A 14,131-nucleotide genomic window follows, 5' to 3' on the forward strand; every position below is an offset into this window, starting at 1 on the left:
TGTTGGTGACGATGAGCTCGATTGGAAAGAAGGACGAATTGCCTTCTTTTGGCGCAGCAATTGTTCATCTCTCATTCGGGCAAGATTGATGGCTTCTTTTAGGGTTTTAGGTTTGAACATTCGTATGCCCTCTGAAATTTCAGGTTGGAGGCCCCCCATAAACGTTCCCACGAGAGCCTTTTGAGTCCATCCTCTCACTCGATTACCCAATCTTTCGAACTCCCGTTGATAATCTCGTAAGAGTCCTGTCTGGCGTATCTTCGATAGTGACTCATCAAAGTCCTCACAATCGGTGGGCCCAAAACGAGACCATAATTCCTCAGAAAATATGTCCCACGTCACTGTTGTTCCCGCTTCAGTGTGAGTTCGGCGAAGCCACTGCCACCATTCATTCGCCTCTCCTCGAAGATGATAAGAGGCCAAGGAGACTTTTTCTGCAGCTGGGGTTCCTTGGTACTCAAAAAATTGATCCACTCTTGTGAACCATTCGGTTGGGTCGTCTCCAGAGTATTTAGGAAATTCTAATTTTGCCAATTTCGCAGAATACAATGGTTTGTCTCCATCCCTGGGTTCAGCTTGTTTGTCGCGAACCTGGCTGATTCAGTCTCCAACACTGCTAGATGCCTCCTTACCAGCAAGCGATAGGTCAGAGATCTTAGAAATGGCTGCTGTGAGTTGTTGCAGCTCATTGCGAAGTCCCTGTTCCATATTTGATACACTCTCTTGGAGCTGACCAAGGCCAGCTTCCAAATTCTCAATTCGCTCTTTGTTTGTTGCCATGAAAAAGAAAAGAGAGAAAGAAAAAATTTAGGAATTAATGGCTCTGATACCACTGATGGGTCCCAGTCAAAGCCTTAAGAAATTAATTAAGAAAAATAAGAAGTTTCTGATTTTTTTTCCCCCTACTGCTGCAGCTACAAAGAATTTAAATAGGAAAAGACTCAACAACTTATTCCTAACTTAATGGCCACAAACGGCACTCATGAGAGATTCTAGCCATGATTTGTTAACACCAAATATGACTAAGTAAACAACTAAAAAAAATAACGAATAAATGCTGCAGAATAAACATATCAGTATATTTAATTTAAATACTTCTTATTCTTGATGATCGACCGAGTAAGATCGACCGAGTGGACCGCCTCAGGGGTCTATCAGAACGTCAGGCAATAGGTTTGTTCTGGATTTTTTTACGCAGCGTTTTAATTTGATATGAATGTGTTTGCTATTTGCTTTTTTCCTTTACCCCACACTACCAACGTTTTCTTTATCTTGAATTTTGCAAGCATACAATACAAATGAGACTTGACGTGAGACATGCTAAATTCTCTTAGAAACTCTTTTAGCTCTCAAAGTAGGTGGAGGTTAATAGTCATATGCACGAGTGTGTGTGGTGCTATGCAATTGATCATGTTAGTTTTGTGTCGTGTCAATTTGAGCTTCTTTTTTTCATTAAAAACACAACTAAATTATAATTTGAATCAAAATTTAAAGGCTATATATAGTTATTATATAAGCTTTCTTCGTATATATTTTTGTTGTAGCCAATGAAAGAGTAATAAAGTATGCAAGGAAAATCCCAAATTATTGATAAAACACATATCCATTCTTATAGTTAGTTAATTTCTCCCTAGAATACGTCATAATTTTGGTAGACGGCAACAAATTAATTAAAGTCCACATGCCTAGATGATAAAGTTCTACTATCATAATTTTGAAGTGTCACCAAAATTACTCAGATGTGATTCTATTAAATCGTACATGTATATGCGCCAACTCAATGTTCCAACCAAAAGAAAACCGAATTTTAGACTATCCAAAATCACCTTTCAAAATGATGAAATATGCTGTTAACATGTCACTGAAACAAGGAAAGAGAAAACAGACCCTACGAATCATCCGAAACTCTCATGCCATAGTGGCCAGCCAACTTCTGAGCAGTTCTGTCGCTCAAGACACCAGCTATTGTCTCATACTTCTTAAAATTAGCTCTGAGGGTCTCCGCCTGTTGCTTATGTAGCTTCTCTTCTCTGCCCACTTGATGCTGGAGGGTAACCATTTACATCAACATAACTAGTCAACAACATTACTGAAAGCTGAATTCATGCAGGAAAAATACAAGAATTAACCACAATAATTCAACGGATATTATCAGAAGGCAAAAACCTTACCTTGAGCAAGAAAGAAGCTTCAGCAGCATGCTTTCGGGTAAGGCGCTTCAGTTTCTTTGCTACCTCAAAATCAGGGTCTCTTGGGTTTAACCAATTGCAACTTACCCTTCTACCAGGCTTCACTGGGCGATCATCAAACATCTCAACTTCAGCTTGACGGGCCCTTACAGGCCTTGGCATCCCAGCCACCATGAAAGGACATTGACTTATGGATGAGATGACTTTGTTGGCTTTCACAGAGTCTTCCATCTCTACCAAAGCACAAGTGAAGTTCCTAGACTCCAAGTAGTTTGGAATGAAACTCACACTCACCACAGTCCCGAACTGATCTAAAGCTTTTCTTAAGACAGCTTTGGTTACTTGGGGTGAGAGGTTGTAAAGAAAAATTGTCCGCTTCACTTTTTCTTCAAATGCAGCATACTTTGCTTCAGCTGTAGACTCCATGTTACGGTCACTCTGAATAAAGCCAAAAATTATAGAAATTCAAAGCGGCAATTATAGGTTTTTCAATCCATACTTGTATCTTATCATCACGTCTAGCCAATCATCAACATCATATGCACCAAATCTAATTAATAACCAGCGGCCGGGTACAGATCCAAATAGCTTGGAAATTTAACAATATTTTGTAACAAGCTGACTGGATATAAACCCAGCTTCGAGGTCTTATTACACTAAATCATAAACAAACCAAGAACCACATCATTGCAGGCTATCTAGGCCTGGTTTCAAATTTATCCCTCGATACCAGTTAAACAAACAAATTCATGCATCCATAAACTAAAAAAAGAAAGAAACAAAAAGAGAAAAAAAGTTTAAAAAATCTGCAAGGGCATAATTAGCTGCAGTAATACTAGAAAACAAAATCTAGGATGTAATCACTCACATGTAATCATCACCCCAAAGCCTATATATATATATATACAGAGAGAGAGAGAGAGAGAGAGAGAGGGAGGGGGGGGGGGGGGGGAGATACATAAGCTATCACTCCTACAATGCAATTAAAGTTAATAGATTAAAAAGAAAAAGAAAAAAGTAAAGCATCCAAAACCCTGAATACTCCTCACAACTAGGTAATAATGAAAAGCTGAATAAATTATCAATTGATATAAAGGGATTATCAAGGAACCAATCTAGAAAATGTAGAGAGTCAGTGAAAAATAAAGAGAAAGATAGAGGGAGAGAGAATCTGGGGAGAAAATTTGAGAATTCGCAATTGATTTTACAAATAGTAAGAGTGCACCGAATATATGCAGCCTCTTGCAAAACTTGAGGGAATATAGAAAAATCTTTAACAGCAACCATTCTATCTAACTAGTTCCAAAATAAAATTGGAATGGCACTGTAGAAATAAAGAAAGAAAAAGAAAGAAAAAAGAGGGTTAGGAATTTTACATTCTTTGCCATTAACACAAAACCTTTGTTGCGCGACTGAATTGAATCGGCTAATAGAGTAAGAAGGAACTGGCTTCCTCTGCTTCCTGGCAGCCAAACAGACGTAAATGGGAAAAATCGGAGCAACTGAGGACACGTGACAAGTGTCCGGCATGCACTCTTACTTCCTTTTCTTCTGTTTCGTCGACCGGATGTTCTAGAAAATAAGAATATTAATACTAATTTTTTTTAAGAATAGTAATAAATTTTTATTTTTTGAGTGAAAAATAACAATACTAATATATTTTTTTTTTTTTTACCTTCAAATAAGATGCATTTTATGGCTCATGAAAACATGGGTAAAATATACAAGGCTAAGAGGGATTAAAAAATAAAAAAAAAACTCAAGTAAATCAAATCAGCAATCCAAAATAAAAACCAAATCAAATGAAAATGCATCAAGATCAAACACAGCGGCACCGTCCAACGCCAAATCGAACACAACATCAACCAAATCCAACAATGGCAACCTACAGCAGCATAACCAAAAAATAACCACAACGGCAAAACAGACATGCATCATAGAAGGGAAAGCCTCACTGCAAAACAGAAACCAAACAAGCTCTGTACAAACCACGAATAGGACTCACCGAGAAGTACAATAGAGCTCACGGCCAAACAAGCCTACAGAAACATGTCTCAACATACATAGCGGTGCGAATCTCAATATACTTGCACCGGACGATAAAGTCTTCATCAGAAATCAAACAAAATAGAGCTACTCTCTGACGATCACAACTCAGATTAAATAGTTTTATTACTTGCTACATTATTTTTTTTTTTTTCAAATAGAGAGCAGTATGGCATTAAATTATATTTTTTTTGTAATATATATAACATAGAATTTGTTATAATTGTGTGAAGTGAAATTTATACTATCATGCTTTATGAAATTAAAAAAAAATATTGTTTGTATTTTATAAAAAATAATTTTTTTTTTATAAAAAAAGAATGCAATAATGAGGCCCACCGCACCACAGGCGCAAATGAATCAGAACTTCAAATCGTGTGTCGATCCCGCCAAGCTCTAAAAGAGAGTCCATCGAAGTCTACGGCTAGGACAAACTAAAGTTATATGCCCGGGCCTGCCACACCCAAAGGAAATACGTATCCAAAATCACGAATAAATGCCAAAGAATTGAATACAGGACTCTTCTTCACTACTCTTCAACAAAACCACCTGAATTAAACTGAAACCCAATTAAAATTAATAAATTTGATTTAATTCAAAATATATTGAATTTCCTTAAATGATTCTGGAACTAACCTAATAAAGATGCATCTCTCTATAAGATTAAATTAAATTAAAAATTAAATCAACTTGTATCTAAAATTGAAAATAAGACTAGAAGAGAAGAGTTACTATTGTCTGATCTAAGTGCCGTTGAATCAATGAACTGAAACACTGATTCCGGAACTAACCTAATAAAGATGCATCTCTCTATAACGGTTTAGAGAGAATTTTCTCATTTTGGTTTTTTCTTTTTTGAGGCTCCAGGCCTTTTTTTCTGCAGTTCAGCGGCTCTTACTGGTGAGGAGCCTTTCTCCCTTGTCCCATAAGTGGGTTACTCTCCTCTCCTCTTGGGTTGTTTTTTTCATATAAATAATTATTGTGTGGTTCATTTTTGAGATAGATCAGTGCTGAATAGTGACGGTTTTTGTTAGATCTACAGTATTTTGTGGGTTGTTAGCTTTGTTTTTCTTTTTTGTAAAGTTGAAAGAGTGACAACTATAACATTTTCTTGAAGAGTCTAGTATTCCGGAGTTTATAAGTAATAACTTTTGCTTGTTGCTGGCTGTAAAGTCTTACCCGGAGACTATCTTGTCAACTGTATAACCTCTATTTCTTTATCTGCATGCGGCTTTGGCTTGGCTTTGAAGGTTACCTTAGACTTAATAGTAGAAGTTACATCCTTCTCTTTCTTAAGTGTACGACATTCGCTACCAGCACTAGATCTAGCGTTGTTTACATTTGCTTATGATCTTTGTGCCATCCATTCAGATCTGGCTTGCTTGCCGGTGGTAGTGCTGTTCTCTAGTTTGTTGTTTATGGCTTCGGCTACGGTTAAAGGAGCAGCCCTTCTGCTTCTGTTTCAGTTTTGATGGGCTACAGCAATGAAAAGTTCGGAAATGATGCACAGTATTTTTCCTTAAGTTTTGCCTGATTAATTCTCGGATCAAATTATTTTATCGAGTCAAGAATTTATAATTCTGTTTGTTTTTATAGGAACACTGTTTGTTTTTTGTTGGATGGATTTCTATACTTTGGACTGTGTTTGATTCTCTGTAGACTAGTGTTGTAGTCTCTTAAGCCTGTTAGGCTTTTTAATGAATCTTTGTATCTTTCTCTAAAAAAAAAAAAGCTAATTCCGAGCCCAAAACAACCAGTGGCCAAGCCTACTAGCAAGGCACTAGAATAGTATTACACCCAAGGTGTTATTATTATTATTATTATTATTAATTTGCCTCCATAAAATATTTCATAGAAACGGTTTATAATAAAATGATTTTTTTTAAATTTATTTGCAACAGTAAAAGCCATAACATTTCTTTTTCTTAGGTTTGGTGCACTTGATCAAAAACTGGGGAAAAAATATTTGCGAGTTCTGGCCAACATTAAATGCAATACGTAGAGCATCATGAAGTCTAATTCATGAAGGTAAAAAGAAAAAGTAAATTCCATTTCTCCATTTCTTTTGGACTAGGGAAAAGAAGTTATTCTAAAATAATTTACAATTTCCCGCAACATACAGCTCAACCCAAAAAAGGAAAAAATGAAAAATAAAATAAAAGATGAACAGCGGTGCTCAATTTATCATGGGTTCACAATTGTCCAACCATTTTCATCTGGAGGAGATTTGTCACCTGCAACAGATGCAATTTCAGGCTTAGGAGGCTTCTTCGAAAATAATGATGACTTCCCATCAAAGAAATTAGAGAATGGTTGACGATGTGAGATCTCTGAATTTTTCTCATCTTTTAAAGATGATTTTCTCAGGTTTTTATCCTTGCTGCCGAAGTTCAGGCCAAGCCTCTTAAACCTACTTTTTAGTTCACCCGCAGTGGTGCTGGTGGTTTCTTCTGTCTGCTTTATTGCCTTTAGGACTTCTTCTGGATTCAGTAGCATTTTCTCCACTGTTTCATACACCTAAATCAGAAATTTATAATATTAGAATAAGTTAAGAAAACCATCATGCGTTATTTTCTTGTTGGAATATGAGAACCGTAAGTACATAGCAGTCCAGTTGTAAACTATTTTGCATAATAAAATCTGGAAAAAAAAAAAAAAAAAAAGCTATGCAATGCTAATATCAAACTAAAAACTAAAATTAGAAATTTAACTATGGAGAATAGAAAAGTGGTGCAAATGGTTTTTGTGCATGAGTAAGCATGCACATATAGGGCGCTCTACATGTGCTGCTTCCATATATATGGCAAACAGAACTCGTAAGGAACGATAAATGCCATTGCATTTTGAATAGAATTTGAGATCGCCCTTTGTTCAATAGATCACCTCCATTCCCACTCTTGGCTCGATCAAGTAACATGCTAAGAACTAGGGCTCAGCTTTGCTTGAATGACTTGGCAAAAGATAAATATGCATGTCAGTATTGATCACCTCTTAAAGATAACTTACCTGGCAAAGATCATCCACTTTCTCGCTCCAGCTGCTTCCTTGACAAGTGAAAACAATATAGTCTTTAAACTCATTAAATAGCTTTGACAAATCATTGTTACTGGAGAGTTTTGATTCTGCCATCACAAATCCTAATCCAAGCTGAAAATTTCAGAATGTTGGACATCATTAGCACCATAAATATGTATGTTGACTGACTGAGAATTTGCAAATAATAGACTAGCTCTATATATATATATAAAAGTTTGTTGAGACAAATTTCCCTGTTTGTCTATAAAATAACAATAAACAGCCCATACTGAATAAATTGAGAAATATAAGATATTCATCAAACCATGGATAGACAAACATGCATAATAAAATTTGATTAGGTAGCTTACTAAAGAAATAAAAAGTTGTTCAAACAGCTCAGAAGGTGAGAGTTCCTCTAGGTCTTGCAGAACACCCTCCCTGCAGAATTTACGGACCTCTTCTTCAATCCAGGTATGCTAGGCTCACTAATTGTAGCTTGGAAAAGAAATAACATCATAATACACATCAAAATAACAATTCCATCTTACACTGCCAAATCCTCATCAAATAGGGGAGCCTGTTTAATAGCTGGTACCGCTTTGGCTGTTTCCCACAGTTCAAGCCACAAGTTTCCTATCATTTAAAAAAAGACACTATTGGCACAAATTGATAATACACTTCCAGATAAAATACCAAGTACTCAAAGGCTTCAAGATATTTGAAGTATTTGAACATTTTTCTATACAATTTTATATAAAAGTTAGTACATAATACCAGAAGTAAAATGACAAAATAATTTTTATTTTTTGCTGCACATAGATCAGGAAAAAATTTCCCATGTAGAACTTGCAATGAAAAAACTGAATCAGTCGCCAACAGATATCTCTTAAGCAATTTTGTGCACAAAAGATACAATTAATCAGTAAAATTACACAATTGCTATCATAGCAACCCTTTCATAAATAGAACTTAATGATGATTAATTTTGCAGTACAGCAATTTATTAAGAAATGAACATAGGATAAAGCCCAGACCTTCCTTTTGCATTCGACGACTAAGTTGACCCCTCATAGAAGATGCATCGCCTCCCTCAAAAAACCCATTAGCCTCATCAAGGTCATCTGTCCAGTCCGGAGGAGAGTACCATCTTACAAAATCTTCCAAGATACAACCAGGATTTGCAGCCTAATTCATTAGAACATACAGAATCCAGTTAAATTCATAATAATCTTGACAATCCATTAGGTAGATAAACTTCCTAAATTCAGAAAATCTACCTTGAAGGCCTGCATGTCAGAGAGTAGTTGAGAACACCCAGCACCAACACTGACAAAAAGATATAAGATAATTATCAAAGCATGCCCTAACTTAATAACTTTCCTCTGTGTCAACAAGTTAACAGTATATTGAGCAAATGAGGTACTTATATGCTTCTTCCTTAACTGTTAATCTATAACCAATAGCATGCATACATGGCCAAGAAAGTTAATCAGTAGTTACAATAATGCACTTCATGATTATTGAAGAATATGGAAGGTCCCTAAATCTTAATAATAATAATAATAATAACAAAAATAAAGAGATTTAAAATCAGGATATCATGAAAAGGTGCAACTAGAAGGAAATTTCAGAAAATATTTTAAAGAAAACAGGTCAAAATCTAAAACGATTAACCGAGTCAAGATACTCAATAAACAAACCTCCCAGTTCGAAGCACAAACTCCTCATTTTCTTTTATAAGATCTTCAGTAAGCAAAGGCCCTTCCTACATATGTAAATGCATACTGATTAGAATAAAAAAATTTAAATACATAGTAATCTTCAAGCAAAATTCACTATTCTACCTGTGTTATTGGGGAGTACACTGGTTCACCTGTTTCCAAAAGAGTTAAATTGTCAGCTGGCTGATCAGCACCCAACCGAAGGACATTTTCCCCACTGCTCAATCTAGCATACAAAATACGACTTGGGCTGACAGTCCCATTAGAAATAACCGACTGTTCAGCATGTGAACTGGCATCCCTCATTACCAATTCTAGCGATTCAGTGGCCAGACTGTGACGCCTTTTCCTGGAAAGACAGCAATTGAAGACCTGAAATTTCTGGTATAAAAGACAGGAATTTAGATCTGGAAGATCATCCAAAGGGATGCCAGGTAAATGTAGTTCTTCAGACCAGAGTCTTCTCACCTACATGTGTTGATAAATTCAAAAGATACTTTGTCAGGCAAAGAAACAATGAATGAAGTATCAATAATACTACAATTTCAGTACAATAATAGGAATTAAGTCCAAAAGTTTTCTGGTTTACATTATTTAAAAAAAAAAAACTACTTGCATTTGTCAAATAATCAAATAATATTTCATAAAAAGATACAGATTTCAAGAATATATATAACCCATCCATTCAAATTTTGGCACAAGCAACACATCATAAGCAAACTTTTTCAACATGTTAACCTTTTGCATTAGTTCTGATTGCAGAATCCACATGACCTACTTACTTCAGAAATAATTTTGCACCATATAAATGCCATTTTCCGCAATGTTTTAAAGCTTCCAATTACTTCAGATAGCTTGACAAGCAAGCTCTCAGGAGGAGTACCATGGATATCTCTAAGCAAAGTTAATGCTTCTGAACCAGAGCTGATGTTCCTTTTGAGAAACCTTCCCTCTGTGAATATCTTGCAAATATTACAATGGAAGTGAAAGATCATAACAGGATTGCATGAAGTATTAATATGAAAATTATGCTACAAGGAAGCACTCTTTAACATTATCAAACAATGAACCTACCTACATCAAACAGTGAATGTATCAAGGACAAAACCTTCTCCTCATCGGCACCAAACTCAGATGCAAGCTTATCCTCCTTGTCACGAAGCACTAATGACTTAACTGCAGCAAGGCTCAAGCTTGCCCTCTCCATGATAGGTGAAGAGGCTCCAGATGATACCAAAATATCTTTCATTGTTTTGTGCTTCTTCCCAGCACTGGAAAAAAGATCCCAAGAATTGAGACAAAAGCAATTAATAACCTGATATGCAAACTGGAAAAAGAGATAAATCCGTGAAAGAATTAAGTGTTTTCAAGGATAAGGGCTAGAAAGCTGAGGAAAAAGTTAAAAGAAAACAAAAATACTTACTCAATAGCTATAGCCAACTGCTTCATGACAGATGTTGAGGGGATGCTATCTGGATTGGTAGAATTTAATCTATCTACTATGGCAGATACTTGTGAACCCTATGAAATACTTAGCTCATCAGGAACAAAGAGAATTCCACCATTTGTTTGAGCCAACCATCACACACAATTATAGTTCATCTACCACAGATAAAATGCCATTGCAATTGGCATGTAAAAACATAAAAAATATATATATGTTAATTTCATTACCTTCGCTTCAACATCATTTTTCATGTACACTATGTACATATTTTCATCATAAAAAGGAATATCCATGATTGTTTCTTCTACTTTCTCTGCATGATTTTCAGCTCCCTTCTTTCCAATTCTTATGTTCTTCAACCTATCTTGCCACTCCTGTTTCGTCCCTATGTGTGTAGGCCTCCACCTCAAATGCTTCCCCTCATTATTACCCTGCATCATCCCAATACTATTTAAAAAAAGAAGATTATCTGATAGCAAAGGACAAACACCCATTTTTGGGAAATTCTATGGTTATTTTGTTTTCTTTAAAGTAAATTTTACTTGGAGATAACGACCATTAAATGAATGAATATTGGTTTATCTAATGGTAAAAATAACGAATATAAATAAAATAGATAGAAAAACAAATTAATGATAGAAGACATCCATTTTATAATATGATAATTTCCACCTTTTCATATCAAAGGATAAGTAAAAGTTCAGCCCTCGTCAGTTTGATTAACGATTACCAGGAAAAAAATCAAAGAAAATAAAATAAACCCTCTCTTTGATAGAACAACTAAGCTAAATAAACCTAATCCTTCACTCAGAAGTCAAAGGACGAAATTCTTTTATTCTCTCTACTTCTCTTCCTTTCCTTGCAACCAAACGGAAATTACTTTCTACACGTAAATGGAGGAAATTCTTAATACTTGTAATTACAGTGTATAAAACCAACATTTCCAATCGGAATCCAAATCAATTTCACTAATGTAATTCTACTTTCCAGCTAAAGACCTGCATACCTTTGACTCAGCGTCATTCTTAAGATACTCATCTTCTAATTGCCTCTTCGATTCCTTTGCCGTTTGCTTATCCGAATCTTCTCCAATCGAGCAGGCCAAAAAAAAAAGGGGGAGCCAATAAAATAAATTAACGAAAATAGTAAAAGAAAAAAGACAAAAATAGCGAGAAAAAAAATAACGGGAAAACATAAATAACAAACAAAAATAAAAAGCAAAAATCTAAGAACCTGCTCGATCGGATTTAAAGTCGGATTTAATATCAGTAAAAACTCGCTCAGCTTTAGCAGCAGCAGAATGGAAAGCGATCTTAGCTTTCGACACAAAAGAAGGCGCCTCCATATCCTGCCCGGAGTGTGGTAGGTGAAGATTACAGTAGCTGCTGATTGCTAGAGATGAATGGAAATGGAAGAGGAAAATGCAGGCATGTCTTTAAGGAGATTGTAGAATTTGGAAGGTGATATCGCAGGAGGGACTTTGAATCAACTTGCCATATTTTTTGAATTTTTGACTCCGGATTTTCAAAATTTAAAAAGAACATAACATATTTATTATGCAATAGTCTATAACAGTGGTCATGGCCACGGTACGGTCCAAACCGGATTCAGTGATGGTTCTTCCTCCTGTAAATCAAAATCTATCGGTTTGATTTTTTATTTCTTAAATAAAATATTTTAAAAATTATATCACTTAATATTTTATATAAATAAATTAAATTATTAAATAATTAAATTTAAATTTATTTTTTATTTATAAAAAAATATTATTTATATTTAAATATAATATTATTTTATTTTTATATTATATGTATATATTTTATAATTAACTTATTTAATAAAATATATATTCAATAATATTTGAAATTTATATTTATTTCTTTACATTTTATTTAAATCTTTATCTTTAAATATTTTTTTAAATTGAAATGTTACAATTTAAATTTAATTAAAATTAAAATCATAAAAAATAAAAATTTTGACCATATTAAAATTAGACCAAATCAGACTAAAATTGTTAAAAAAATAAAATCATCTTGAATTATTTTAAATCAAAAATAAATTAAGTCACTGATTCCAAACCAGAAGTGAATCGGCACATGGCCATATCAATATAATAGGATGTTTTACTATAAAGCTTGACATTATTTACTAATTAGTTGTTGTGTATTAATAATTAGTCCTATTAATTTAAATAATTTAAATATTTTAGTTTAATTTGTATTTATATTTTAAATTTAAAATTTAATAATAAATAAAATTTTTAAAATTTATTACGATTTTATACCTATGAAGTGCCAACGCAAATTAAATTATGTATTTATACATTAATGAGAAAAACATGTATTAATTAAAAGTGTTATAAATTATATATCTTAACCGTTAAAATTAAATGAAATTATTATCTATAAACTTTGCATTTGTAGTAATTAAATAATTTAATTATGGTAATTGAACGAATTGATAATTTGTAACAAATTATCCAATTATTTTAAAAATTCAACAACTATAATAATAAAATCAATGCATTTATGTAAGTTCAGATAATAAAATTCTTCACTATTATAAGTAAAGGTTTATATATAATTAACTTAATTTTAAAGACTCTGATAAAATTATAATATTATTATAAATTAGTGTAAAAATTTGACCTTTTATAATGAATTGAGTGAAGTATTCTTATCATTATTACTATTAATTGCGATTACTTATACGTAATCTATCTCTGTGTAATAGCCGTAGTTGAACGCATCATCCATTTGTTAAAATAATGTATCCGACCACTTCAATCACTTTGCATTATTCTTTACTCTTTCTATTTCATGATTCACATACTTATGACTTTTAGCACAAGCGGATTGTAATGTCTAGGGTAACAGTTTGAAATACCAATAAATCACAATACTTAAGAGTTCAGTTCTAATTTAACACTTGTATCAAATTCAGTTACGATGACAACGCTGTAAATTTAATAGGAAAAAATATAATATTTAATTATCTGCTATAGAACATTTTACATCAGCAAAAGTACAGAAAATAAAATTATATATAATAATTAATAAAAATTATTAAATAATTTTAATTAATTATTTTAAATCAAATAAAAAATGAATTCAAAAATTATTTAAATCAATTTCGATCGGACTGTTTCATTAATAATATTTAAACCGTCAACTATTCATTTGTATGTATAATCCCACACACAACTCCTAGCACTCCCTAGCCAATTTTTACAGCTAACATCTTTTTCACCGTAGTATTGTATATATCAAATTAGGAGAAGTGAACTTCATTTAAATTATATTTGCCTTTAAGCATACTCATATTTATATGTGTTATAATTGATTTTAACAATATCTTTTTAAAATGACGCTATTCCAGTTAAGTTATAAGCATAATGAATTTAAAAAATATTTTAATTTTATCAAAACGCAAGCTTTCACCGTTTTACTATATCACATAAGACATTCGAAAAATTTAATTTTTATTTATATTTTTATCCCATAATTTTTTAAAAAATATATATCGATAAAAAAATAATGTTTAAATTTTCATTGTAAAGACTTTCGTAATAATAATAAAATTCTAACTTAATTCTAACTTGATTTTTATTAATTTACACTAAAAAATAATCTTGTGTTCATTTTTTTTTTAGATATATATATATTTATATAATCTTGGTTTTATGAAGGAAAGTGTATGATGATTTT

General features: G+C 33.0%; 2 protein-coding genes across 3 annotated transcripts; both read right to left on the minus strand.

Annotated features, from left to right (window-relative positions):
* Positions 1-1,720: 1,720 nt before the first annotated feature.
* Positions 1,721-4,417, minus strand: LOC110601222. Of its 2 annotated transcripts, none has more exons than XM_021738282.2 (4): positions 4,195-4,417; positions 3,566-3,761; positions 2,172-2,602; positions 1,721-2,044 (listed from the first exon to the last, which is right to left on the minus strand). In XM_021738282.2, the coding sequence occupies exons 2-4, from the start codon at positions 3,717-3,719 to the stop codon at positions 1,889-1,891; spliced, it is 741 nt and encodes a 246-aa protein (XP_021593974.1). In that variant the 5' UTR covers positions 3,720-3,761; positions 4,195-4,417; the 3' UTR covers positions 1,721-1,888. The 2 variants fall into 2 exon arrangements, with proteins under 2 accessions (XP_021593974.1, XP_021593978.2); XM_021738286.2 differs by having other exon boundaries at positions 2,172-2,627.
* A 1,841-nt stretch (positions 4,418-6,258) lies between these two features.
* On the minus strand, positions 6,259-11,958 carry LOC110600921 (rab3 GTPase-activating protein catalytic subunit). The gene is made up of 14 exons (XM_021737853.2): positions 11,655-11,958; positions 11,428-11,504; positions 10,649-10,852; positions 10,398-10,495; positions 10,049-10,245; positions 9,757-9,926; positions 9,098-9,442; positions 8,954-9,018; positions 8,531-8,579; positions 8,288-8,438; positions 7,802-7,886; positions 7,622-7,691; positions 7,242-7,382; positions 6,259-6,752 (listed from the first exon to the last, which is right to left on the minus strand). The coding sequence occupies exons 1-14, from the start codon at positions 11,764-11,766 to the stop codon at positions 6,420-6,422; spliced, it is 2,097 nt and encodes a 698-aa protein (XP_021593545.1). The 5' UTR covers positions 11,767-11,958; the 3' UTR covers positions 6,259-6,419.
* Between the last annotated feature and the right edge of the window lie 2,173 nt (positions 11,959-14,131).

The sequence above is a fragment of the Manihot esculenta genome, chromosome 15, assembly GCF_001659605.2.
Source record: "Manihot esculenta cultivar AM560-2 chromosome 15, M.esculenta_v8, whole genome shotgun sequence".
Classification (NCBI taxonomy): Eukaryota; Viridiplantae; Streptophyta; class Magnoliopsida; order Malpighiales; family Euphorbiaceae; genus Manihot; species Manihot esculenta.

Bases quoted from the DNA above. Each gene is read 5' to 3' on its own strand.
- LOC110601222 (XM_021738286.2), bottom strand. From the start codon at position 4,301: ATGAAGACTTTATCGTCCGGTGCAAGTATATTGAGATTCGCACCGCTA. The intron at 3,762-4,194 runs GTGAGTCCTATT...CTTATTTTCTAG, and splicing joins GAGCTCTATTGTACTTCTCG to AACATCCGGTCGACGAAACA. The intron at 2,045-2,171 runs GTAAGGTTTTTG...GTTACCCTCCAG, and splicing joins AAGCTTCTTTCTTGCTCAAG to CATCAAGTGGGCAGAGAAGA.
- LOC110600921 (XM_021737853.2), bottom strand. From the start codon at position 11,766: ATGGAGGCGCCTTCTTTTGTGTCGAAAGCTAAGATCGCTTTCCATTCT. The intron at 10,853-11,427 runs GTATGCAGGTCT...GGGATGATGCAG, and splicing joins AGAATGACGCTGAGTCAAAG to GGTAATAATGAGGGGAAGCA. The intron at 10,246-10,397 runs GTAAGTATTTTT...TCTTTTTTCCAG, and splicing joins CAGTTGGCTATAGCTATTGA to TGCTGGGAAGAAGCACAAAA.